This window comes from Pseudophryne corroboree, chromosome 8 (assembly GCF_028390025.1).
Source record: "Pseudophryne corroboree isolate aPseCor3 chromosome 8, aPseCor3.hap2, whole genome shotgun sequence".
NCBI classification, from domain to species: domain Eukaryota; kingdom Metazoa; phylum Chordata; class Amphibia; order Anura; family Myobatrachidae; genus Pseudophryne; species Pseudophryne corroboree.
In genome coordinates, this window is record NC_086451.1 from 441,969,783 (window position 1) to 441,994,534 (window position 24,752).

The 24,752-nt window shown below is 49.2% G+C and overlaps 1 protein-coding gene across 1 annotated transcript; it reads right to left on the reverse strand.

Annotated features, from left to right (window-relative positions):
- Positions 1-5,175: 5,175 nt before the first annotated feature.
- On the reverse strand, positions 5,176-24,752 carry LOC134949503 (diamine acetyltransferase 1-like). The gene is made up of 6 exons (XM_063938117.1): positions 24,448-24,752; positions 23,896-23,947; positions 21,114-21,197; positions 12,275-12,376; positions 6,500-6,540; positions 5,176-5,683 (listed from the first exon to the last, which is right to left on the reverse strand). The coding sequence occupies exons 1-6, from the start codon at positions 24,511-24,513 to the stop codon at positions 5,513-5,515; spliced, it is 516 nt and encodes a 171-aa protein (XP_063794187.1). The 5' UTR covers positions 24,514-24,752; the 3' UTR covers positions 5,176-5,512.

A 24,752-nucleotide genomic window follows, 5' to 3' on the forward strand; every position in this document is an offset into this window, starting at 1 on the left:
GTCCCAGAGACCATCCCCAAACAATTCCTCACCCTTATAAGGCTCTATGTACCTTTTAAAGTCAGCATCACCTGTCCAGTGTCGGGTCTCTAATACTCTCCTGACAGAATGGACATTGCATTAATTCTGGATGCCAGCCGGCAAAATATCCCTCTGTGCATCCCTCATATATAAGACGACGTCTTATGTTCGCAAAATAGTATCCCTGTTTGACAGGGTTACAGACCACGCTGCAGCAGCACTATCTGCAGGTCTCAGTCTAGTACCTGAGTGTGTAAATACAGACTTCAGGATAGCCTCCTGCTTTTTATCAGCAGGTACCTTCAAAGTGGCCGTATCCTAAGACGGCAGTGCCACCTTTTTTGACAAACGTGTGAGCGCCTTATCCACCCTAGGGGATATCTCCCAGCGTAACTTATCCTCTGGCGGGAAAGGGTACGCCATCAGTAACTTTTTAGAAATTACCAGTTTCTTATCGGGGGAACCCACGCTTTTTCACACTTCATTCACTCATTTGATGGGGGAACAAAACACTGCCTGCTTTTTCTCCCCAAACATAAAACCATTTTTTAGTGGTACTTGGGTTAATGTCAGAAATGTGTAACACATTTTTTATTGCCGGGATCATGTAACGGATGTTCCTAGTGGATTGTGTATATGTCTCAACCTCGTCGACACTGGAGTCAGACTCCGTGTCGACATCTGTGTCTGCCATCTGAGGGAGCGGGCGTTTTTGAGCCCCCGATGGCCTTTGAGACGCCTGGGCAGGCGCGGGCTGAGAAGCCGGCTGTCCCATAGCTGTTACGTCATCCAGCCTTTTATGTAAGGAGTTGAGACTGTCGGTTTATACCTTCCACCTATCCATCCACTCTGGTGTCTGCCCCACAGGGGGCGACATCACATTAATCGGCATCTGCTCTGCCATCACATAAGCCTCCTCATCAAACGTGTCGACACAGCCGTACCGACACACCGCACACACACACAGGGAATGTTCTGACTGAGGACAGGACCCCACACAGCCCTTTGGGGAGACAGAGAGAGAGTATGCCAGCACACACCAGAGCGCTATATAACGCAGGGATTAACACTATAACTGAGTGATTTTTTTCCCCCAATAGCTGCTTGGATACATATATTGCGCCTAAATTTAGTGCCCCCCCTCTCTTTTTAACCCTTTGAGCCTGAAAACTACAGGGGAGAGCCTGGGGAGCTGTCTTCCAGCTGCACTGTGAAGAAAAAATGGCGCCAGTGTGCTGAGGGAGAAGCCCCGCCCCTTTTTCAACTAACTTTCTCCCGCTTTTTCTGGAATACTGGCAGGGGTAATTTTACATCTATATAGCCTCTAGGACTATATATGATGTAGATTTGCCAGCCAAGGTGTCATATATTGCCCTCAGGGCGCCCCCCCCAGCGCCCTGCACCCTCAGTGACTGGAGTGTGAAGTGTGCATGAGGAGCAATGGCGCACAGCTGCAGTGCTGTGCGCTACCTTGGTGAAGACCGAAGTCTTCTGCCGCCGATTTTCCGGACCTCTTCTTGCTTCTGGCTCTGTAAGGGGGACGGCGGCGCGGCTCCGGAAAACGAACACAAAGGCCAGTTCCATGCGGTCGATCCCTCTGGAGCTAATGGTGTCCAGTAGCCTAAGAAGCCCAAGCTAGCTGCAAGCAGGTAGGTTCGCTTCTTCTCCCCTTAGTCCCTCGATGCAGTGAGCCTGTTGCCAGCAGGTCTCACTGTAAAATAAAAAACCTAAAATAAACTTTCTTTCTAGGAGCTCAGGAGAGCCCCTAGTGTGCATCCAGCTCGGCCGGGCACAGAAATCTAACCGAGGTCTGGAGGAGGGTCATAGTGGGAGGAGCCAGTGCACACCAGATAGTACCTAATCTTTCTTTTAGAGTGCCCAGTCTCCTGCGGAGCCCGTCTATTCCCCATGGTCCTTACGGAGTTCCCAGCATCCACTAGGACGTCAGAGAAAAGTATTTGGACAGCCACCGATTGTGCAAGTTGACCCACTTAAAAAGATGAGAGGTCTGTAATTTCGATCATAGGTACAGTTCAACTGTGAGAGACAGAATCTGGAAAAAAAAACTAGGAAATCACATTGTATGATTTTTTTAAACAATTTATTTGTATATTCTTGCGGAAAATAAATATTTGGACAATCAAAAAGTGGGTTGGCAATTACAGAGGTCAAACGTCTCCTATAGTTCTTGACCAGGTTTGCACACACTGTAGCAGGTATTTTGGCCCCCTCTTCCTTGCAGATATTCTCTAGATCTGTCATGTTTTGGGGCTGTCGCCGGGCAAGACAGACTTTCAACTCCCTCCACAGATTTTCTATTGGGTTGAGGTCTGGAGACTGGCTAGGCCACTCCAGTACCTTGAAATGCTTCTTACGGAGCCACTCCTTAGTTGCCCGGGCGGTGTGTTTGGGGGTCATTGTCATGCTAGAAGACCCAGCCACGTTCTATCTTCAATGCTCTTACTGAGGGAAGGCGGTTTTTGCCCAAAATCTCATGATACATGGCCCCTTTCATCCTCTCCTTAATATGGATCAGTTGTCCTGTCCCCTTTGCAGAAAAGCAGCCCCAAGCATGATGTGTCCACCCCCATGCTTCACAGTGGGTATGGTGTTCTTGGGATGCCATTCATCATTCTTCTCCCTCCAAACACGGCGAGTGGAGTTTATACCAAAAAGTTCGATTTTGCTCTCATCTGACCACATTACATTCTCCCAATCCTCCTCTGGATCATCCAGATGTCACTGGAAAACTTTAGACGGGCCTGGACACGTGCTGGCTTAAGCAGGGGGACCTTTCGGGCTCTGCAGGATTTCAATCCATGACGACGTAGTGTGTTACTAATGGTAACCTTTGTGACTGTGGTCCCAGCTCTCTTGAGGTCATTGACCAGGTCCCCCCGTGTAGTTCTGGGCTGATTCCTCACTGTTCTCAAGATCATTGATACCCCATGAGGTGAGATCTTGCATGAAGCCCCAGGTCGAGGGAGATTGTCAGTGATCTTGTATTTCTTCCATTTTTTTTATAATTGCGCCAACAGTTGATCTCTTCTCACCAAGCTGCTTGCCTATTGTCGAGTAGCTCATCCCAGCCTTGTGCAGCTCTACAGTTTTGTCCCTGGTGTCCTTAGACAGCTCTCTGGTCTTGGCCATGGTGGAGAGGCAGCAGTCTGACTGTTTGAGGGTGTGGACAGGTGTCTTTTATACAGATAACCAGTTCAAACAGGTGCCATTAATACAGGTAATGAGTGGAGGATAGAAGAGCTTCTTAAAGAAGAAGTAACAGGTCTGTGAGAGCCAGAAATCTTGCGGCTTGGTAGGTGTCCAAATATTTATTTTCCACAAGAATATACAAGTAAATTGTTTAAAAATCATACCATTTTTTTTCAGATTCTGTCTCTCACAGTTGAAGTGTACCTATGATGGAAATTACAGACCTCTCTCACCTTTTTAAGTGGGTCAACTTGCACATTCGGTGGCTGTCCAAATACTGTTTTGCCCCACTGTATCATGTCAGCTGTGAAGCACAGATATATTGGAGCATCTGCCCACTGACCGCCCATACACTTGCTGCGGGGACTGACGTCAAAGCTGGGTGGGCAAATTCAAATGCCCGCCCATCTGTGATGTCAGGACAACACATCAGTAAGCGTATATGCTTACCTGAATCAGCCACTCAGTTGCCGCAGTGTGTACCCAGCCTAGCCCTAACCCTACCCGGTGGTGCCTAAACCTAACCCCCCTCCCCGCAGCCTAAACCTAACCACCAACCCCCCACCCTAACCCTCCCCTGGAGGTGCCGAAACCTAACCCCACCCCTCTTTGCAGCCAAACATTAACCTCCCCCCCACCTCCTCCAGTGTGGCTTATCTCTCCGCCAGCCCAGCGGATGCAGGTTCGGGATCCTGATGGTCGGGATTCCGGTTGTGACCGTATTCGGGATGTCAGTGTCGGCATTCTGAGTAGTGTCAGGATTCCGGTGTCAGTGTTCTGACTGCCAGGATCCCAACCGGATGCCATCAGAACCACCCACCAGGATCACAATGCCTGACCACTCCAGTCCACTGTTATAGGAAGAGTTTCTCCCTGCAGCCATGGCCACAATGAGCAGAATCCTGATAGGATTGCCCACCCGTGGCTGTAGAAAGAATTGTACTGCATCTATGCCTTCCCCCGATCTATTCCAGGGACCAGTAATGGGCAATCCGGTCATCCGGCGCTAGCAGAGGTGCACAGGACCTGTCAGCTCACTCACGATAGACCGCTCACGCTGCGTGGCATATTGCTGCTAGATGTATGAGGACGTATCTGTACATAGAGATATTTCCCAAATAGAACTTGTTAAGTGTATAGGAAAACAGATCACATAACAATCCTACCCTACTATGTTGCAGATCAAGGGGAAAATGATCAAACGTGAGAGATAAAGTACCAACCAGCTTCTGTCATTCTACAAGCAGTCTTTGGGGGTCAGTCAGACCTGTTCGCACGATGCATTTTCTCGCTGCCGTGCGAACGGGTCTGAACTGCGCATGCCTATGGGCCGCAATGCGCAGGTGCATCGCTGCCCGGCGAGGGGGTCGCCGGAGAGCAACGGCTCCTACGAAGAAAGCGATTGCAGGGGTGATCGCAAGAAGATTGACATGCGGAAGGCGTTCTTGGACGGCAACTCACCGTTTTCTGGGAGTGTCGGAAGAAACACAGGCGTGTCCGGCCGTTGCAGAGGAGAGTCCCTGTTGTCAGCTGCTTCCTGGATCATCGCAGCGGGTGAGTAAGACTATCGCAGCCCTGCACAGCCCTAACCCCCTCCCCCTGTAGGCGGCGACTACCTGGTCGCAGCAGTGCAAAAAAAATAGCCTGCGTGCGACCAGGTCTGAATTACCCCTTTTGAACAGTGAGTTAGGAACTGATTGCTTAGTACTTTATCTCTTTCTGTGGATCTGGTAATGGTGAGTCTCCTCTCCAGTTCCCCCAGTTCAATAAGTGAACATTAAAACCTTGAAATAGTAAGAATTAGCCAGAGAATAATACTCTTCCCATATACACACTTTACTTTTGTTTAGAATTTTCACTAAAATGGGAAATGCGGCAAATGAAGCTCTAGAACACGTAACCCTATAATTTCCTTGTGCTGTAAACAAAAGACCACACTCTGCACACAGAACAAGTGCTGCTCTTTAATTTGTAAAAACAGGTTAATGATACAAAACCTCCAAATACCAGTGTGTACATTGTACACGATCCAATGACTTACAAGAATGAAGTTACATATATACACACACAACTGAGGATCTCACGTTTATAGAGCTCTGGAAAAGTCTCCGACCGAAGAGAAAGACATCGCTGGAGAAAGTGGATGGGTGACGAATCAGTTTATGCTACAATGTCGCTGGTATGAAAGCTTTGGAATTAGTCACCGTGCAAAGACTGAAGAATAAGCAAGCAACAAAAACAAATTTATTAAGCAAAAATCTTCTCTCCGAGGCTCTTGTTATTACTCCTCATTTGCCATCTTACACAAGTACTCTTTGTCAATTTTAAAGAGGCGCCACCCTTCCTCAGTGGAGAGATCGGATGCCCCACGTCTCTTGTAGAATCTAATGGATGGTTCGTTCCATTCTGCCACCAGGAAGTGCATGCTGCTGCAGCGACACTTCACAGCGATCTAGACGCAAACAGCAAAGACCGGTCAAGATATACAGTAAAAGTAAAAATAGCTTTCAGGACACTTGGCCACTGCCATAAGTTTTAGGTGGAACAGTGGAATGTTTGCTTGATTAGTTCAAATACCATCATGCCAGTACTGGGACCCTAATAAGGGAAACATTGAATGCCCCCCATCCACACACAGCTACTGTGAGCGGATACAGTCTTGTACCAGGAGGGAGATAACAGGGCCAGGGCTGTGTTACCTTGCCAAGCCAGGGAACTGGACATGCAGTGCTATAACAGGCTGTCTGAATGATCAGAAGAGATTGGGAAACAAATACAAGTGTCCGCAGATGTGTTAACCACCTAGGCACGTGCTTATAAAATAGTATATTCCTAATGGTGCGTACACACTAGGACGACATCGCAAACAATGCAATGTCATCCGCGACGGGACCCGACATCGGTAAGGGCATACACATTTGCCGATGTTGGGATGATGGTGCTGCACTCTACTGTGACGGGAGATCACGGGGCACAATTCAATAGTTTTCTTTTTCACACTGTTCGAGCCCATAGAGGTCATCTTTAGCCACGTAAAGCAGCTAAACCCGATTAAAGTGCTGGGCGTGATCACAAAAAGTGGCGTTTGGGCGCCCAAACGGGTCACTTTTTGCACATTTCTGCTCCTCACCTCCCGGGGGTGAGAGCTGAAATGCAGACGCATCTAGTGGCTGCCGGCGGGAAACATTTGAATCTCACCCAAAAACATCAAAGTTGCTGATGTTTTGTGGTTTTCTTAATTACAGAAACCCAAACAGAAAACACTCACTTGGCTCAGGTGCTTGAATATTTCTGACCCAATACCAGACCCTAAGGGAGAGGGAATGAGAAAAAAAAATAAGAATTTACTTACCGATAATTCTATTTCTCATAGTCCGTAGTGGATGCTGGGGACTCCGTAAGGACCATGGGGAATAGCGGCTCCGCAGGAGACTGGGCACAAAGTAAAAAGCTTTAGGACTACCTGGTGTGCACTGGCTCCTCCCCCTATGACTCTCCTCCAAGCCTCAGTTAGGATACTGTGCCCGGACGAGCGTACACAATAAGGAAGGATTTTGAATCCCGGGTAAGACTCATACCAGCCACACCAATCACACCGTACAACTTGTGATCTGAACCCAGTTAACAGCATGATAACAAAGGAGCCTCTGAAAAGATGGCTCACAACAATAATAACCCGATTTTTGTAACAATAACTATGTACAAGTATTGCAGACAATCCGCACTTGGGATGGGCGCCCAGCATCCACTACGGACTATGAGAAATAGAATTATCGGTAAGTAAATTCTTATTTTCTCTAACGTCCTAAGTGGATGCTGGAGACTCCGTAAGGACCATGGGGATTATACCAAAGCTCCCAAACGGGCGGGAGAGTGCGGATGACTCTGCAGCACCGAATGAGAGAACTCCAGGTCCTCCTCAGCCAGGGTATCAAATTTGTAGAATTTAGCAAACGTGTTTGCCCCTGACCAAGTAGCTGCTCGGCAAAGTTGTAAAGCCGAGACCCCTCGGGCAGCCGCCCAAGATGAGCCCACTTTCCGTGTGGAATGGGCTTTTACAGATTTTGGCTGTGGCAGGCCTGCCACAGAATGTGCAAGCTGAATTGTACTACAAATCCAACGAGCAATCGTCTGCTTAGAAGCAGGAGCACCCAGCTTGTTGGGTGCATACAGGATAAACAGCGAGTCAGATTTTCTGACTCCAGCCGTCCTGGAAACATATATTTTCAGGGCCCTGACTACGTCTAGCAACTTGGAATCCTCCAAGTCCCTAGTAGCCGCAGGCACCACAATAGGCTGGTTTAAGTGAAATGCTGAAACCACCTTAGGAAGAAATTGAGGCCGAGTCCTCAATTCTGCCCTATCCGTATGAAAAATTAGGTAAGGGCTTTTATAGGATAAAGCCGCCAATTCTGATACACGCCTGGCTGAAGCCAGGGCTAACATCATTACCACTTTCCATGTGAGATATTTTAAGTCCACAGTGGTGAGTGGTTCAAACCAATGTGATTTTAGGAATCCCAAAACTACATTGAGATCCCAAGGTGCCACTGGAGGCACAAAAGGAGGCTGTATATGCAGTACCCCCTTGACAAACGTCTGAACTTCAAGAACTGAAGCTAGTTCTTTTTGGAAGAATATTGACAGGGCCGAAATTTGAACCTTAATGGACCCTAATTTTAGGCCCATAGACAGTCCTGCCTGCAGGAAATGCAGGAAACGACCCAGTTGAAATTCCTCTGTAGGGGCCTTCCTGGCCTCACACCACGCAACATATTTACGCCAAATACGGTGATAATGTTGCACAGTTACATCCTTCCTGGCTTTGATCAGGGTAGGGATGACTTCATCCGGAATGCCTTTTTCCTTCAGGATCCGGCGTTCAACCGCCATGCCGTCAAACGCAGCCGCGGTAAGTCTTGAAACAGACATGGTCCCTGCTGGAGCAGGTCCTTTCTTAGAGGTAGAGGCCACGGGTCTTCCGTGAGCAGCTCTTGAAGTTCCGGGTACCAAGTCCTTCTTGGCCAATCCGGAGCCACGAGTATAGTCTTTACTCCTCTCCTTCTTATGATTCTCAATACCTTGGGTATGAGAGGCAGAGGAGGGAACACATACACTGATCGGTACACCCACGGTGTTACCAGAGCGTCCACAGCTATTGCCTGAGGGTCCCTTGACCTGGCGCAATATCTGTCCAGTTTTTTGTTGAGGCGGGACGCCATCATGTCCACCTTTTGGTTTTTCCCAACGGTTCACAATCATGTGGAAGACTTCTGGGTGAAGTCCCCACTCCCCCGGGTGGAGATCGTGTCTGCTGAGGAAGTCTGCTTCCCAGTTGTCCACTCCCGGAATGAACACTGCTGACAGTGCTATCACATGATTTTCCGCCCAGCGAAGAATCCTTGCAACTTCCGTCATTGCCCTCCTGCTTCTTGTGCCGCCCTGTCTGTTTACGTGGGTGACTGCCGTGATGTTGTCCGACTAGATCAACACCGACTGACCCTGAAGCAGAGGCCTTGCCTGACTTAGGGCATTGTAAATGGCCCTTAGTTCCAGGATATTTATGTGAAGTGACGTTTCCATGCTTGACCACAAGCCCTGGAAATTTTTTCCCTGTGTGACTGCACCCCAGCCTCTCAGGCTGGCATCCGTGGTCACCAGGACCCAATCCTGAATGCCGAATCTGCGGCCCTCTAGGAGATGAGCACTCTGTAACCACCACAGGAGAGACACCCTTGTCCTTGGAGACAGGGTTATCCGCTGATGCATTTGAAGATGCGATCCGGACCATTTGTCCAGCAGATCCCACTGAAAAGTTCTTGCGTGGAATCTGCCGAATGGAATCGCTTCGTAAGAAGCCACCATCTTTCCCAGGACCTTTGTGCATTGATGCACTGACACCTGGCCTGGTCTTAGGAGGTTCCTGACTAGGTCGGATAACTCCCTGGCTTTCTCCTCCGGGAGAAACACCTTTTTCTGTACTGTGTCCAGAATCATCCCTAGGAACAGCAGACGTGTCGTCGGAATCAGCTGCGATTTTGGAATATTTAGAATCCAACCGTGCTGTCGTAGTACTATTTGAGATAGTGCTACTCCGACCTCTAACTGTTCTCTGGACGGAGATCGTCCAAGTAAGGGATAATTAAGACGCCTTTTCTTCGAAGAAGAATCATCATTTCGTCCATTACCTTGGTAAAGACCCGGGGTGCCGTGGACAATCCAAACGGCAGCGTCTGAAACTGATAATGACAGTTCTGTACCACAAACCTGAGGTACCCTTGGTGAGAAGGGCAAATTGGGACATGGAGGTAAGCATCCTTGATGTCCAGAGACACCATATAGTCCCCTTCTTCCAGGTTCGCTATCACTGCTCTGAGTGACTCCATCTTGAACTTGAACCTTCTTATGTAAGTGTTCAAGGATTTCAGATTTAAAATGGGTCTCACCGAGCCGTCCGGCTTCGGTACCACAAACAGCGTGGAATAATACCCCTTTCCCTGTTGTAGGAGGGGTACCTTGATTATCACCTGCTGGGAATACAGCTTGTGAATGGCTTCCAATATCGCCTCCCTGTCGGGGGGAGACTTGGTAAAGCAGACTTCAGGAACCGGTGAGGGGGAGACGTCTCGAATTCCAATTTGTACCCCTGAGATACTACCTGCAGGATCCAGGGGTCCACTTGCGAGTGAGCCCACTGCGCGCTGAAAATCTTGAGACGGGCCCCCACCGTGCCTGAGTCCGCTTGTAAGGCCCCAGCGTCATGCTGAGGACTTGGCAGAAGCGGGGGAGGGCTTCTGTTCGTGGGAAGAGGCTGTCTGCTGCAGTCTTTTTCCCCTTCCTCTGCCCCAGGGCAGATATGAGTGGCCTTTTGCCCGCTTGCCCTTATGGGGACGAAAGGACTGAGCCTGAAAAGACGGTATCTTTTTCTGCGAGGTGACTTGGGGTAGAAAGGTGGATTTCCCGGCCGTTGCCGTGGTCACCAAGTCCGATAGACCGACCCCAAATAACTCCTCCCCTTTATACGGCAATACTTCCATATGCCGTTTGGAATCCGCATCCCCTGACCACTGTCGCGTCCATAATCCTCTTCTGGCAGAAATGGACATCGCACTTACTCTTGATGCCAGAGTGCAAATATCCCTCTGTGCATCTCGCATATATAGAAACGCATCTTTTAAACGCTCTATAGTCAATAATATATTGTCCCTGTCCAGGGTATCAATATTTTCAGTCAGGGAATCCGACCAAGCCACCCCAGCACTGCACATCCAGGCTGAGGCGATTGCTGGTCGCAGTATAATACCAGTATGTGTGTATATATACTTTTTAGGACATTTTCCAGCTTCCTATCAGCTGGTTCCTTGAGGGCGGCCGTATCAGGAGACAGTAACGCCACTTGTTTTGATAAGCGTGTGAGCGCCTTATCCACCCTAGGGGGTGTTTCCCAGCGCGCCCTAACCTCTGGCGGGAAAGGGTATAATGCCAATAATTTTTTAGAAATTAGCAGTTTTTTATCGGGGGAAACCCACGCTTCATCACACACCTCATTTAATTCATCTGATTCAGGAAAAACTACGGGTAGTTTTTTCACACCCCACATAATACCCTTTTTTGTGGTACTTGTAGTATCAGAAATGTTCAAAACCTCCTTCATTGCCGTGATCATGTAACGTGTAGCCCTACTGGAAAATACGTTTGTTTCTTCACCGTCGACACTGGAGTCAGTGTCCGTGTCTGTATCGACCTGATGTAACGGGCGCTTTAGAGCCCCTGACGGTGTTTGAGACGCCTGTATTAACTGATTATCCGGCTGTCTCATGTCGTCAACAGACTTTTGTAAAGTGCTGACACTATCACGTAATTCTTTCCATAAGATAATCCAGTCAGGTGTCGACTCCCTAGAGGGTGACATCACTAACACAGGCAATTGCTCCGCCTCCACACCATTTTCCTCCTCATACATGTCGACACAACGTACCGACACACCGCACACACACAGGGAATGCTCTGATAGAGGACAGGACCCCACTAGCCCTTTGGGGAGACAGAGGGAGAGTTTGCCAGCACACACCAGAGCGCTATATATATATATACAGGGATAACCTTATATAAGTGTTTTTCCCTAATATAGCTGCTGTATATCTTTATATGCCAATTTTATGCCCCCCCTCTCTTGTTTTACCCTGTTTCTGTAGTGCAGGACTGCAGGGGAGAGTCAGGGAGCCTTCCTCCAACGGAGCTGTGAGGAAAAAATGGCGCCAATGTGCTGAGGAGATAGGCTCCGCCCCCTTTTCGGCGGCCTTTCTCCCGCTTTTTTATTGTAATTTAGGCAGGGGTTAAATACATCCATATAGCCCAGGAGCTATATGTGATGTATTTTTAGCCAATAAAAGGTATTTCTATTGCGTCTCAGGGCGCCCCCCCCCAGCGCCCTGCACCCTCAGTGACCGGAGTGTGAAGTGTGCTGAGAGCAATGGCGCACAGCTGCGGTGCTGTGCGCTACCTTAATGAAGACAGGACGTCTTCTGCCGCCGATTTTCCGGACTCTTCAGTCTTCTGGCTCTGTAAGGGGGACGGCGGCGTGGCTCCGGGACCCATCCATGGCTGGGCCTGTGATCGTCCCTCTGGAGCTAATGTCCAGTAGCCTAAGAAGCCCAATCCACTCTGCACGCAGGTGAGTTCGCTTCTTCTCCCCTTAGTCCCTCGATGTAGTGAGCCTGTTGCCAGCAGGTCTCACTGAAAGTAAAAAACCTACTTTAAACTTTTTCTCTAAGCAGCTCAGGAGAGCCACCTAGATTGCACCCTTCTCGTTCGGGCACAAAATCTTAACTGAGGCTTGGAGGAGAGTCATAGGGGGAGGAGCCAGTGCACACCAGGTAGTCCTAAAGCTTTTTACTTTGTGCCCAGTCTCCTGCGGAGCCGCTATTCCCCATGGTCCTTACGGAGTCCCCAGCATCCACTTAGGACGTTAGAGAAAAGAACTTATTCTCTGCGTATTGTACTGCACTGCTTAGAGAAGTATATACATCTATACAATGATTACCTCTGAACTCATTCATCACAAAGAAGTCTTCGAGGTACAGTAGTTTTCCTATCCACGGGTCATACGTGTAGTAGTACATAGCAAAGCCAACAATTGTGTATCCTGCAAAGAAAGCCTGGAGTTACTGAGAATGCAGCAGTTACTATGACCATTTGATACATGCAAATATTAATATGCTCAAAGTCTGCCACCACACAATGCAGAATATTCAGATACTCTGGGTCTGATTCTGGGGAATAAAGAAGTTACTGTACCAAGCCATGCAGCAAAGCAAGGGGTGCAAATTAGGGATGGCCTTTGGTACGCTCATCATCATTGGGGAAACTGCTAGTGACCATTGATTGTTCCACCCACTGACAGTCATCCCAGCACAGACTAGAGGGGTAGAAACTAGAGATGAGCGCCTGAAATTTTTCGGGTTTTGTGTTTTGGTTTTGGGTTCGGTTCCGCGGCCGTGTTTTGGGTTCGAACGCGTTTTGGCAAAACCTCACCGAATTATTTTTGTCGGATTCGGGTGTGTTTTGGATTCGGGTGTTTTTTTCAAAAAACCCTAAAAAACAGCTTAAATCATAGAATTTGGGGGTAATTTTGATCCCAAAGTATTATTAACCTCAAAAAACATAATTTACACTCATTTTCAGCCTATTCTGAACACATCACACCTCACAATATTATTTTTAGTCCTAAAATTTGCACCGAGGTCGCTGTGTGAGTAAGATAAGCGACCCTAGTGGCCGACACAAACACCGGGCCCATCTAGGAGTGGCACTGCAGTGTCACGCAGGATGTCCCTTCCAAAAAACCCTCCCCAAACAGCACATGACGCAAAGAAAAAAAGAGGCGCAATGAGGTAGCTGTGTGAGTAAGATTAGCGACCCTAGTGGCCGACACAAACACCGGGCCCATCTAGGAGTGGCACTGCAGTGTCACGCAGGATGGCCCTTCCAAAAAACCCTCCCCAAACAGCACATGACGCAAAGAAAAAAAGAGGCGCAATGAGGTAGCTGACTGTGTGAGTAAGATTAGCGACCCTAGTGGCCGACACAAACACCGGGCACATCTAGGAGTGGCACTGCAGTGTCACGCAGGATGTCCCTTCCAAAAAACCCTCCCCAAACAGCACATGACGCAAAGAAAAAAAGAGGCGCAATGAGGTAGCTGTGTGAGTAAGATTAGCGACCCTAGTGGCCGACACAAACACCGGGCCCATCTAGGAGTGGCACTGCAGTGTCACGCAGGATGTCCCTTCCAAAAAACCCTCCCCAATCAGCACATGATGCAAAGAAAAAGAAAAGAAAAAAGAGGTGCAAGATGGAATTATCCTTGGGCCCTCCCACCCACCCTTATGTTGTATAAACAAAACAGGACATGCACACTTTAACCAACCCATCATTTCAGTGACAGGGTCTGCCACACGACTGTGACTGATATGACGGGTTGGTTTGGACCCCCCCCAAAAAAGAAGCAATTAATCTCTCCTTGCACAAACTGGCTCTACAGAGGCAAGATGTCCACCTCATCTTCACCCTCCGATATATCACCGTGTACATCCCCCTCCTCACAGATTATCAATTCGTCCCCACTGGAATCCACCATCTCAGCTCCCTGTGTACTTTGTGGAGGCAATTGCTGCTGGTCAATGTCTCCGCGGAGGAATTGATTATAATTCATTTTAATGAACATCATCTTCTCCACATTTTCTGGATGTAACCTCGTACGCCGATTGCTGACAAGGTGAGCGGCGGCACTAAACACTCTTTCGGAGTACACACTTGTGGGAGGGCAACTTAGGTAGAATAAAGCCAGTTTGTGCAAGGGCCTCCAAATTGCCTCTTTTTCCTGCCAGTATAAGTACGGACTGTGTGACGTGCCTACTTGGATGCGGTCACTCATATAATCCTCCACCATTCTATCAATGTTGAGAGAATCATATGCAGTGACAGTAGACGACATGTCCGTAATCGTTGTCAGGTCCTTCAGTCCGGACCAGATGTCAGCATCAGCAGTCGCTCCAGACTGCCCTGCATCACCGCCAGCGGGTGGGCTCGGAATTCTGAGCCTTTTCCTCGCACCCCCAGTTGCGGGAGAATGTGAAGGAGGAGATGTTGACAGGTCGCGTTCCGCTTGACTTGACAATTTTGTCACCAGCAGGTCTTTCAACCCCAGCAGACCTGTGTCTGCCGGAAAGAGAGATCCAAGGTAGGCTTTAAATCTAGGATCGAGCACGGTGGCCAAAATGTAGTGCTCTGATTTCAACAGATTGACCACCCGTGAATCCTTGTTAAGCGAATTAAGGGCTGCATCCACAAGTCCCACATGCCTAGCGGAATCGCTCCGTGTTAGCTCCTTCTTCAATGCCTCCAGCTTCTTCTGCAAAAGCCTGATGAGGGGAATGACCTGACTCAGGCTGGCAGTGTCTGAACTGACTTCACGTGTGGCAAGTTCAAAGGGCATCAGAACCTTGCACAACGTTGAAATCATTCTCCACTGCACTTGAGACAGGTGCATTCCATCTCCTATATCGTGCTCAATTGTATAGGCTTGAATGGCCTTTTGCTGCTCCTCCAACCTCTGAAGCATATAGAGGGTTGAATTCCACCTCGTTACCACTTCTTGCTTCAGATGATGGCAGGGCAGGTTCAGTAGTTTTTGGTGGTGCTCCAGTCTTCTGTACGTGGTGCCTGTACGCCGAAAGTGTCCCGCAATTTTTCTGGCCACCGACAGCATCTCTTGCACGCCCCTGTCGTTTTTTAAAAAATTCTGCACCACCAAATTCAAGGTATGTGCAAAACATGGGACGTGCTGGAATTTGCCCATATTTAATGCACACACAATATTGCTGGCGTTGTCCGATGCCACAAATCCACAGGAGAGTCCAATTGGGGTAAGCCATTCCGCGATGATCTTCCTCAGTTGCCGTAAGAGGTTTTCAGCTGTGTGCGTATTCTGGAAAGCGGTGATACAAAGCGTAGCCTGCCTAGGAAAGAGTTGGCGTTTGCGAGATGCTGCTACTGGTGCCGCCGCTGCTGTTCTTGCGGCGGGAGTCCATACATCTACCCAGTGGGCTGTCACAGTCATATAGTCCTGACCCTGCCCTGCTCCACTTGTCCACATGTCCGTGGTTAAGTGGACATTGGGTACAACTGCATTTTTTAGGACACTGGTGAGTCTTTTTCTGACGTCCGTGTACATTCTCGGTATCGCCTGCCTAGAGAAGTGGAACCTAGATGGTATTTGGTAACGGGGGCACACTGCCTCAATAAATTGTCTAGTTCCCTGTGAACTAACGGCGGATACCGGACGCACGTCTAACACCAACATAGTTGTCAAGGACTCAGTTATCCGCTTTGCAGTAGGATGACTGCTGTGATATTTCATCTTCCTCGCAAAGGACTGTTGAACAGTCAATTGCTTACTGGAAGCAGTACAAGTGGGCTTACGACTTCCCCTCTGGGATGACCATCGACTCCCAGCGGCAACAACAGCAGCGCCAGCAGCAGTAGGCGTTACACGCAAGGATGCATCGGAGGAATCCCAGGCAGGAAAGGACTCGTCAGACTTGCCAGTGACATGGCCTGCAGGACTATTGGCATTCCTGGGGAAGGAGGAAATTGACACTGAGGGAGTTGGTGGGGTGGTTTGCGTGAGCTTGGTTACAAGAGGAAGGGATTTACTGGTCAGTGGACTGCTTCCGCTGTCACCCAAAGTTTTTGAACTTGTCACTGACTTATTATGAATGCGCTGCAGGTGACGTATAAGGGAGGATGTTCCGAGGTGGTTAACGTCCTTACCCCTACTTATTACAGCTTGACAAAGGGAACACACGGCTTGACACCTGTTGTCCGCATTTCTGGTGAAATACCTCCACACCGAAGAGCTGATTTTTTTGGTATTTTCACCTGGCATGTCAACGGCCATATTCCTCCCACGGACAACAGGTGTCTCCCCGGGTGCCTGACTTAAACAAACCACCTCACCATCAGAATCCTCCTGGTCAATTTCCTCCCCAGCGCCAGCAACACCCATATCCTCCTCATCCTGGTGTACTTCAACACTGACATCTTCAATCTGACTATCAGGAACTGGACTGCGGGTGCTCCTTCCAGCACTTGCAGGGGGCATGCAAATAGTGGAAGGCGCATGCTCTTCACGTCCAGTGTTGGGAAGGTCAGGCATCGCAAACGACACAATTGGACTCTCCTTGTGGATTTGGGATTTCAAAGAACGCACAGTTCTTTGCGGTGCTTTTGCCAGCTTGAGTCTTTTCAGTTTTCTAGCGAGAGGCTGAGTGCTTCCATCCTCATGTGAAGCTGAACCACTAGCCATGAACATAGGCCAGGGCCTCAGCCGTTCCTTGCCACTCCGTGTGGTAAATGGCATATTGGCAAGTTTACGCTTCTCCTCCGACAATTTTATTTTAGGTTTTGGAGTCCTTTTTTTTCTGATATTTGGTGTTTTGGATTTGACATGCTCTGTACTATGACATTGGGCATCGGCCTTGGCAGACGACGTTGCTGGCATTTCATCGTCTCGGCCATGACTAGTGGCAGCAGCTTCAGCACGAGGTGGAAGTGGATCTTGATCTTTCCCTAATTTTGGAACCTCAACTTTTTTGTTCTCCATATTTTATAGGCAGAACTAAAAGGCACCTCAGGTAAACAATGGAGATGGATGGATTGGATAGTTTACTAGTATACAATTATGGACGGACTGCCACGGTTAGGTGGTATAAAAAAACCACGGTTAGGTGGTATATATTATAATAATAATACAATTATGGATGGACGGACTGCCTGCCGACTGCCGACACAGAGGTAGCCACAGCCGTGAACTACCGCACTGTACACTGGTTGATAAAGAGATAGTAGTATACTCGTAACAACTAGTATGACACTATGACGACGGTATAAAGAATGGAAAAAAAACCACGGTTAGGTGGTATATATTATAATAATAATACAATTATGGATGGACGGACTGCCTGCCGACTGCCGACACAGAGGTAGCCACAGCCGTGAACTACCGCACTGTACACTGGTTGATAAAGAGATAGTAGTATACTCGTAACAACTAGTATGACACTATGACGACGGTATAAAGAATGCAAAAAAAACCACGGTTAGGTGGTATATATTATAATAATAATACAATTATGGATGGACGGACTGCCTGCCGACTGCCGACACAGAGGTAGCCACAGCCGTGAACTACCGCACTGTACACTGGTTGATAAAGAGATAGTAGTATACTCGTAACAACTAGTATGACACTATGACGACGGTATAAAGAATGAAAAAAAAAACACGGTTAGGTGGTATATATTATAATAATAATACAATTATGGATGGACGGACTGCCTGCCGACTGCCGACACAGAGGTAGCCACAGCCGTGAACTACCGCACTGTACACTGGTTGATAAAGAGATAGTAGTATACTCGTAACAATTAGGATGACACTATGACGGTATAAAGAATGAAAAAAAAACCACGGTTAGGTGGTAGGTATATAATAATAAATAATACAATTCTGGTCGGACGGACTGCCTGCCGTGTGCCGACACAGAGGTAGCCACAGCCGTGAACTACCGCACTGTACACTGGTTGATAAAGAGATAGTAGTATACTCGTAACAATTAGGATGACACTATGACGGTATAAAGAATGAAAAAAAAACCACGGTTAGGTGGTAGGTATATAATAATAAATAATACAATTCTGGTCGGACGGACTGCCTGCCGTGTGCCGACACAGAGGTAGCCACAGCCGTGAACTACCGCACTGTACTGTGTCTGCTGCTAATATAGACTGGTTGATATTTAAAGAGATATTAGTAGTATACAACAATACTATACTGGTGGTCAGGCACTGGTCACCACTCCTGCAGCAAAAGTGTGCACTGTTAATTAATATAATTGTACTCCTGGCTCCTGCTAACAACCTGCAGTGCTCCCCAGTCTCCCCCACAATTAATTATAAGCTTTTAATTTATACATTGATGACTGTGCAGCACACTGGGCTGAGCTGAGTGCACACAGACTGAGTCACACTGTGTGACTGACTGTGCTGTGTATCGGTTTTTTTTTCAGGCAGAGAACGGATATAGCAGAGAGAAGTGAACGGATATATTATATTAAATAAAAGTTAACTAGCAACTGCACTGGTCACTGACTGTGGTAAACTAACTCTGTCTGCGACTCTGCACAATCTCTCTCTATCTAATCTATCTATCTCTATTCTAATGGAGAGGACGCCAGACACGTCCTCTCCCTATCAATCTCAATGCACGAGTGAAAATGGCGGCGACGCGCGGCTCCTTATATAGAATCCGAGTCTCGCGATAGAATCCGAGCCTCGCGAGAATCCGACAGCGTCATGATGACGTTCGGGCGCGCTCGGGTTAACCGAGCAAGGCGGGAAGATCCGAGTCGCTCGGACCCGTGGAAAAAAAAGTGAAGTTCGTGCGGGTTCGGATTCAAAGAAACCGAACCCGCTCATCTAGAAACCCAGAGGGTTTTGTACCACTGACGGAGAACCATTGGTTCTACGCCATCGATTGCAAAAGTTATATTTAACCATCGATTGTTTGTAACCATCAATGGTCAACCCTCGTACAAATACATACAATTTTTGCATGCAGGGTAAATACTGGCTGCTTTTGCATGCAGCCCACAAATGCTGGATGGCTTTAGGTTTTACACTGCAATTTAGAGTTAATTTGGACATGGGCCTTTAAAATGTAAATCTTTGCATATTTTAAATCCACCCCCAGTGGTGCCGACTGCCGAGAGGGGGGGAGCGGGTACTCTATACAGCCCAGGCTGTTGGAGTGGCCCGGGGAGCCCGAGTCCCACAACCGGGTGGTCTTCAGTATGCCGGCTGTCGGGATCCCGGCGCACAGTATACCGGCGCCGGAATCCCGACTGCCGGCATACCGACACTTATTCTGCCTCGTGGGGGTCCACGACCCCCCTGGAGGGAGAATAAAATAGCGTGGCGGCGTAGCGCGCCACCGTGCCCGCAGAGTGGCGAACGCAGCGAGCCCGCAAGGGGCTCATTTGCGCTCGCCACACTGACGGTAAGCCGGCGGTCGGGCTCCCGGCGCCGGTATGCTGGTCGCCGGGAGCCCGACTGCCGGCATACCATACTACACCCCCACAACCACCCCCTTCCCCGTTGAAGACCGCGCCTGCACAGCACTTGGGTGCGGGGACAGAGGAGTGATTGCCTCTGCAGCAGCCTCTCTCCCCAGCCCAGAATACACCCGCTGATTGTGTGCTGTGCTGGAGAGTGAGGTAGATGCAGAGGCAGTCATTCCTCTCTCTCCCTGCGTGATATGCAGGGGGAGGGGGGGCAACCTTGCTCGCTGGCAGCAGGTGGGGCACATCAGTCCCCTTGGACGGCGTTTGTGGCCACAAAATCCTACTTTTTTTTTTTCAAATTTACTAAGGAGGGGGGCTGGCCACACCTCCCTGCATTGGCTATCCCCCCTCCATTTACCTGGGCCTGGCACAACTGTCGGCACCCCTGTCCACCCCACCTGCAGTGCAACATTGTTTATCTAAGCTGGAACGTTATTTGCATTTTCTTGCTTCATTCTTAACTCAGAAGAATCCGGCCCTCAGTGCAGTAACAAACTGGAGTCATAAATTCATATAACACAGGTCAAGGAGTTCATTCCTTTCACACCGCAGTTCAGAACAGTGATGTCAAGTTTTAATGCAGGCTTTAAAATAAAAAAAAATAAAAAATAAAAAAATCCAACTTAAACATAAAAAGAAAATGAATATGTTAGGACAATGGGTGGTCATTACGAGTTGATCGCTCGCTAGCAGTTTTTAGCAGCCGTGCAAATGCTATGCCGCGCCCACTGGGAGTGTATTTTATCTTAGCAGAAGTGCGAACGAAAGGATCGCAGAGTGGCTACAAAGTTTTTTTGTGCAGTTTCAGAGTAGCTCCAGACCTACTCAGCGCTTGCGATCACTTCAGACTATTCAGGTCCTGTTTTGACGTCACAAACACGCCCTGCGTTCGCTCAGCCACGCCTGGGTTTTTCCTGGCACGCCTGCGTTTTTCCGAACACTCCCTGAAAACGGTCAGTTGACACCCAGAAACGCCCACTTCATGTCAATCACTCTGCGGTCACCATCACTCTGCGGTCACCAGTGCGACTGAAAAGCTTCGCTAGACCCTGTGTGAAACTACATCGTTCGTTGTGCCCGTATGACGTGTGTGCGCAGAAGTGCCGTTTTTTAGCCTGATCGCTGCGCTGCGAACAAATGCAGCTAGCGATCAACTCGGAATGACCCCCAATAGTGTTACAAAGTTTTTCCAAAAAGATTTAAATGGCGTATGATGGGGCAGTTTCGCAGGACACCGCTGCCCCCCTGCATCAGCTTTACATGAAGTGGGAACAGGCTGCTCTTGAGAACAGACAAATGGTGGAGAATGATCTGTAACTCCAATGAAAAAGCCTCATTTCCAGCAAAGCGTTCTGCACTCCAGTCCTTCTCCCATCAGCTGCATGGGGTTTCTGATCTACCGTGTTTGTAGCTTAAGCTGAAATGGTTGTCCCTGGTGGCCTTACCTGGTTTCATGCTCATCTGTGTTATTGTGTAACGGAGCTTTCAGTTACCTCCCCGCCCACCCATGTACACGGAAGGGCCATCCGTGTACACGGCGGAGCTAGAGACTGTAACCTAAAGATTGGGGACAAATTAAAGAGAACACGATTTAACAAATATTGCATCTACTTACAAAGAGGCTCCAATACAAGAAAAGCCACAAGGCTTAGCTAATGGAAGAGAAGATTAAAGAGGTGAAATTTAACAAACACATTACCATCAACAGTCTTGTTCTCCTTCGGCACTTCCGCAACAAGACAACGGTAGAACGGATGTTCCCCAAAGCCATCTTCTAAGAGATCTGCACAGGGGAGAAAGACATATTGACCACTCGTTAACATGGCTCTCCGTAGGTAACCCTCCCCCCACCCCTGCTTGGCAAACAGCAGAGTCTCAGCTTGGCAACTGTAAAACACAGGATTTCTGTCTAAAGCAACCAAATACAGGGCCTAATTCAGACCTGATCGCTAGTAAGCGATTTTTGCACTGCTGCGAACAGATAGTCGCCGCCTACAGGGGAGTGTATTTCAGCAGTGCAAGTGTGCGATCGCATGTGTAGCAGAGCTGCACAAACTGATTTTGTGCAGTGTCTGCGCAGCCCAGGACTTACTCAGCCGCTGCAATCACATCAGCCTGGCCGGGCCCGGAATCAACGTCAGGATCCCTCCCAGCAAACGCATGGACACGCCTGCGTTTTTACAGACACTCCCTGAAAACGGTCAGTTCACACCCACAAACGCCTTCTTCCTGTCAATCTCCTTGTGATCGCCCGTGCAAACGGATCCGTCGCACAAACGCATACACATGCGCAGTTTGGACCTGATCGCTCGCTGTGCGAAAACGCAGCCTTGCGACAGTGCCGTTTCTAGCGGCGGGCGAGCCGTGCAACCGCACGGGGCGCCCGCCGCGGCACTTTGACTCCTTATCTCCTCTCCCCGAGCGCTCCTGCTCGGGGGGCGGAGTTTCGCGGAATGACGCGTTTGCGTCGTGACGTCACGACGCAAACGCGTCATTCCGCGAAACTCCGCCCCCCAAGCAGGAGCGCTCGGGGAGAGGAGATAAGGAGATACGCATGGAAGGAGGAGGCGGCCGGCGCGATGGACGTGAGGCGGCGGGACCGAAGAGCGGGAAGATGTAAGTATCCTCTCTCTCTTTCTCCCTCTTCCTTCCCCCCCCACTTGAAACCTGCCTGCCGCACTGTGTAAAATGGGGACACCTGCCTATGGGGATACCTGCCTGCCGCACTGTATAAAATGGGGACACCTGCATATGGGGTTGCCTGCTGCACTGTATAAAATGGGGACACCTGCATATGGGGTTGCCTGCCGCACTGTATAAAATGGGGACACCTGCATATGGGGTTGCCTGCTGCACTGTATAAAATGGGGACACCTGCCTATGGGGTTACCTGCCGCACTGTATAAAATGGGGACACCTGCATATGGGGTTGCCTGCCGCACTGTTTAAAATGGGGACACCAGCCTATGGGGTTGCCTGCCGCACTGTATAAAATGGGGACACCTGCCTATGGGGATGCCTGCCGCACTGTATAAAATGGGGACACCTGCCTATGGGGTTGCCTGCCGCACTGTTTAAAATGGGGACACCAGCCTATGGGGTTGCCTGCCGCACTGTATAAAATGGGGACACCTGCCTATGGGGTTGCCTGCCGCACTGTATAAAATGGGGACACCTGCCTATGGGGTTGCCTGCCGCACTGTGTAAAATGGGGACACCTGCCTGCCGCACTGTGTAAAATGGGAACACCTGCCTGCCGCACTGTGTAAAATGGGAACACCTGCCTGCCGGACTGTGTAAAATGGGGACACCTGCCTGCCGCACTGTGTAAAATGGGGGCACCTGCCTGCCGCACTGTGTAAAATGGGGGCACCTGCCTGCCGCACTGTGTAAAATGGTGATATCTGCCTGCCGCACTGTGTAAAATGGGGATACCTGCCTGCCGTACTGTGTAAAATGGGGATACCTGCCTACCGTACTGTGTAAAATGGGGATACCTGCCTACCGTACTGTGTAAAATGGGGATACCTGCCTACCGCACTTTGTAAAATGGGGACACCTGCCTGCCGCGCTGTGTAAAATGGGGACACCTGCCTGTCGCGCTGTGTAATATGGGGACACTTGCCTGCTGTAATGTGTAAAAAGGGGACTTTTTTTATTTTTATTTTTTTTCCCCTGTGGTGGGTGTGATATCAGACGAGGCTGCGCGCACTTTAATGAGACCACACCCATTTTAATCAGGCTACACACCCTTGTCGGGAGCGCGCGCGCCTTAGGCGCGCGCATGCTTTTTCTTTTTACGGCTATATGGGGGGGGGGGGGGCGCATTTTTAAATCTCGCACTGGGAGCCAAATTGTCTAGAAACGGCCCTGCCTAGCGATCAGGTCTGAATTACCCCCGCAGTCTAGAAAACAGGTGTCAAAGCAACAAAAAAATACGGACTCTAGGAAAGCGAAGTTACTAGACACTGGGGGTCATTCCGAGTTGATCGCTAGCTGCTTTCGTTCGCTGCGCTGCCTATCAGGCAAAAAAAGTCACTTCTGCGCATGCATATGTGGCGCAATGCGCACGCGCGACGTACTATTACAACGAACGATGTCGTTTCACACAAGGTCTAGCGAAGCTTTTCAGTCGCACTGCTGGCCGCAGACTGATTGACAGGAAGAGGGCGTTTCTGGGTGTAAACTGACCGTTTTCACGGAGTGTTCGGAAAAACGCAGGCGTGGCTGGGTGAACGCAGGGCGTGTTTGTGACGTCAAAACAGGAACTGAATAGTCTGAAGTGATCGCAAGCGCTGAGTAGGTCTGAAGCTCCTCTGAAACTGCACAAAAATATTTTTGTAGCCGCTCTCTGATCCATTCGTTCGCACTTCTGCTAAGCTAAAATACACTCCCAGTGGGCGGCGGCATAGCGTTTGCACGGCTGCTAAAAACTGCTAGCGAGCGAACAACGTGGAATGAGCACCATAGACTGAACATACCTGTCTCAGTTAGCACTACTTGATTTTCCATATCTTCGTATTTTGCCAATTCCTAAAAAAATAAAAAATATAATAATTTGTAGCCAAAATGTAACAGTCATGTTTTTTTTTGTTCCAGTTCAGGAATTGTAAAGTGATTGCACAATGACCAAACCAGATTACTGGCTGTAGGACAGATCACTCATTCTTCCCAAATCCTCCTAGGGGTCAGCAGAGATGGGAGAGCAGCTTCAGTCCTGTCCAGCAAGGAGAGGGTGATTAGGGACTCCGGGGAAAGGAGGGGGCAGCACTAGAGGAGGGACAGCCTGTCAGAAACAAGTGTCACCTACCACTTCCTCTGCACTGCTGGGAGGACAAGTGCACATTGTGTAATATAGAATACTGAGCCGGCCAGATGTAACATGAGAGGAGCTAAGGGGTAGAGTACCAGGCAATCAGCTCCCAACTGCCATGTCACAGGCTGTGTTTGAAAAATGTCAGGAGCCGATTGGCTGGTACTTTATCTCCATCCAAGGCTTAGTAAATAGACCCCTAGGTCCAGACTGCAGTCACCTTTATGAGTCGTAGGATGTCCTTACAGTCGCCGGGCGCAGCTGATCGGATGATGAAATTGGCCATTTTCGCCTCTTGCTCTTTTTCCCTTTTCTGACAAGTCCCCTGTACGTGAAGTGTAGTAGGAGGTGTTTCTTCATTCGCTTCCCAGGGGCTTTCGCTCCTTAGTCAGTCTGGGAGCCTGACCCGGCTGAGAAACCACAAAGCATCCACCGTGCTCAGCAAACTCCAGCGAGGAAGTGTGAGAGCAGCAGCGAATCAACCGTAGTTACTGATTCTGTGGCGGCCACTCCCAGTTATCTGCA

Excerpts from the sequence above, each read along its gene's own strand:
- LOC134949503 (XM_063938117.1), bottom strand. The coding sequence starts at position 24,513 with ATGGCCAATTTCATCATCCGATCAGCTGCGCCCGGCGACTGTAAGGAC. Across the intron at positions 23,948-24,447 it reads ACATCCTACGACTCATAAAG|GAATTGGCAAAATACGAAGA; the intron begins GTGACTGCAGTC and ends TTATTTTTTTAG. Across the intron at positions 5,684-6,499 it reads TATTCAAGCACCTGAGCCAA|ATCGCTGTGAAGTGTCGCTG; the intron begins GTGAGTGTTTTC and ends GTTTGCGTCTAG.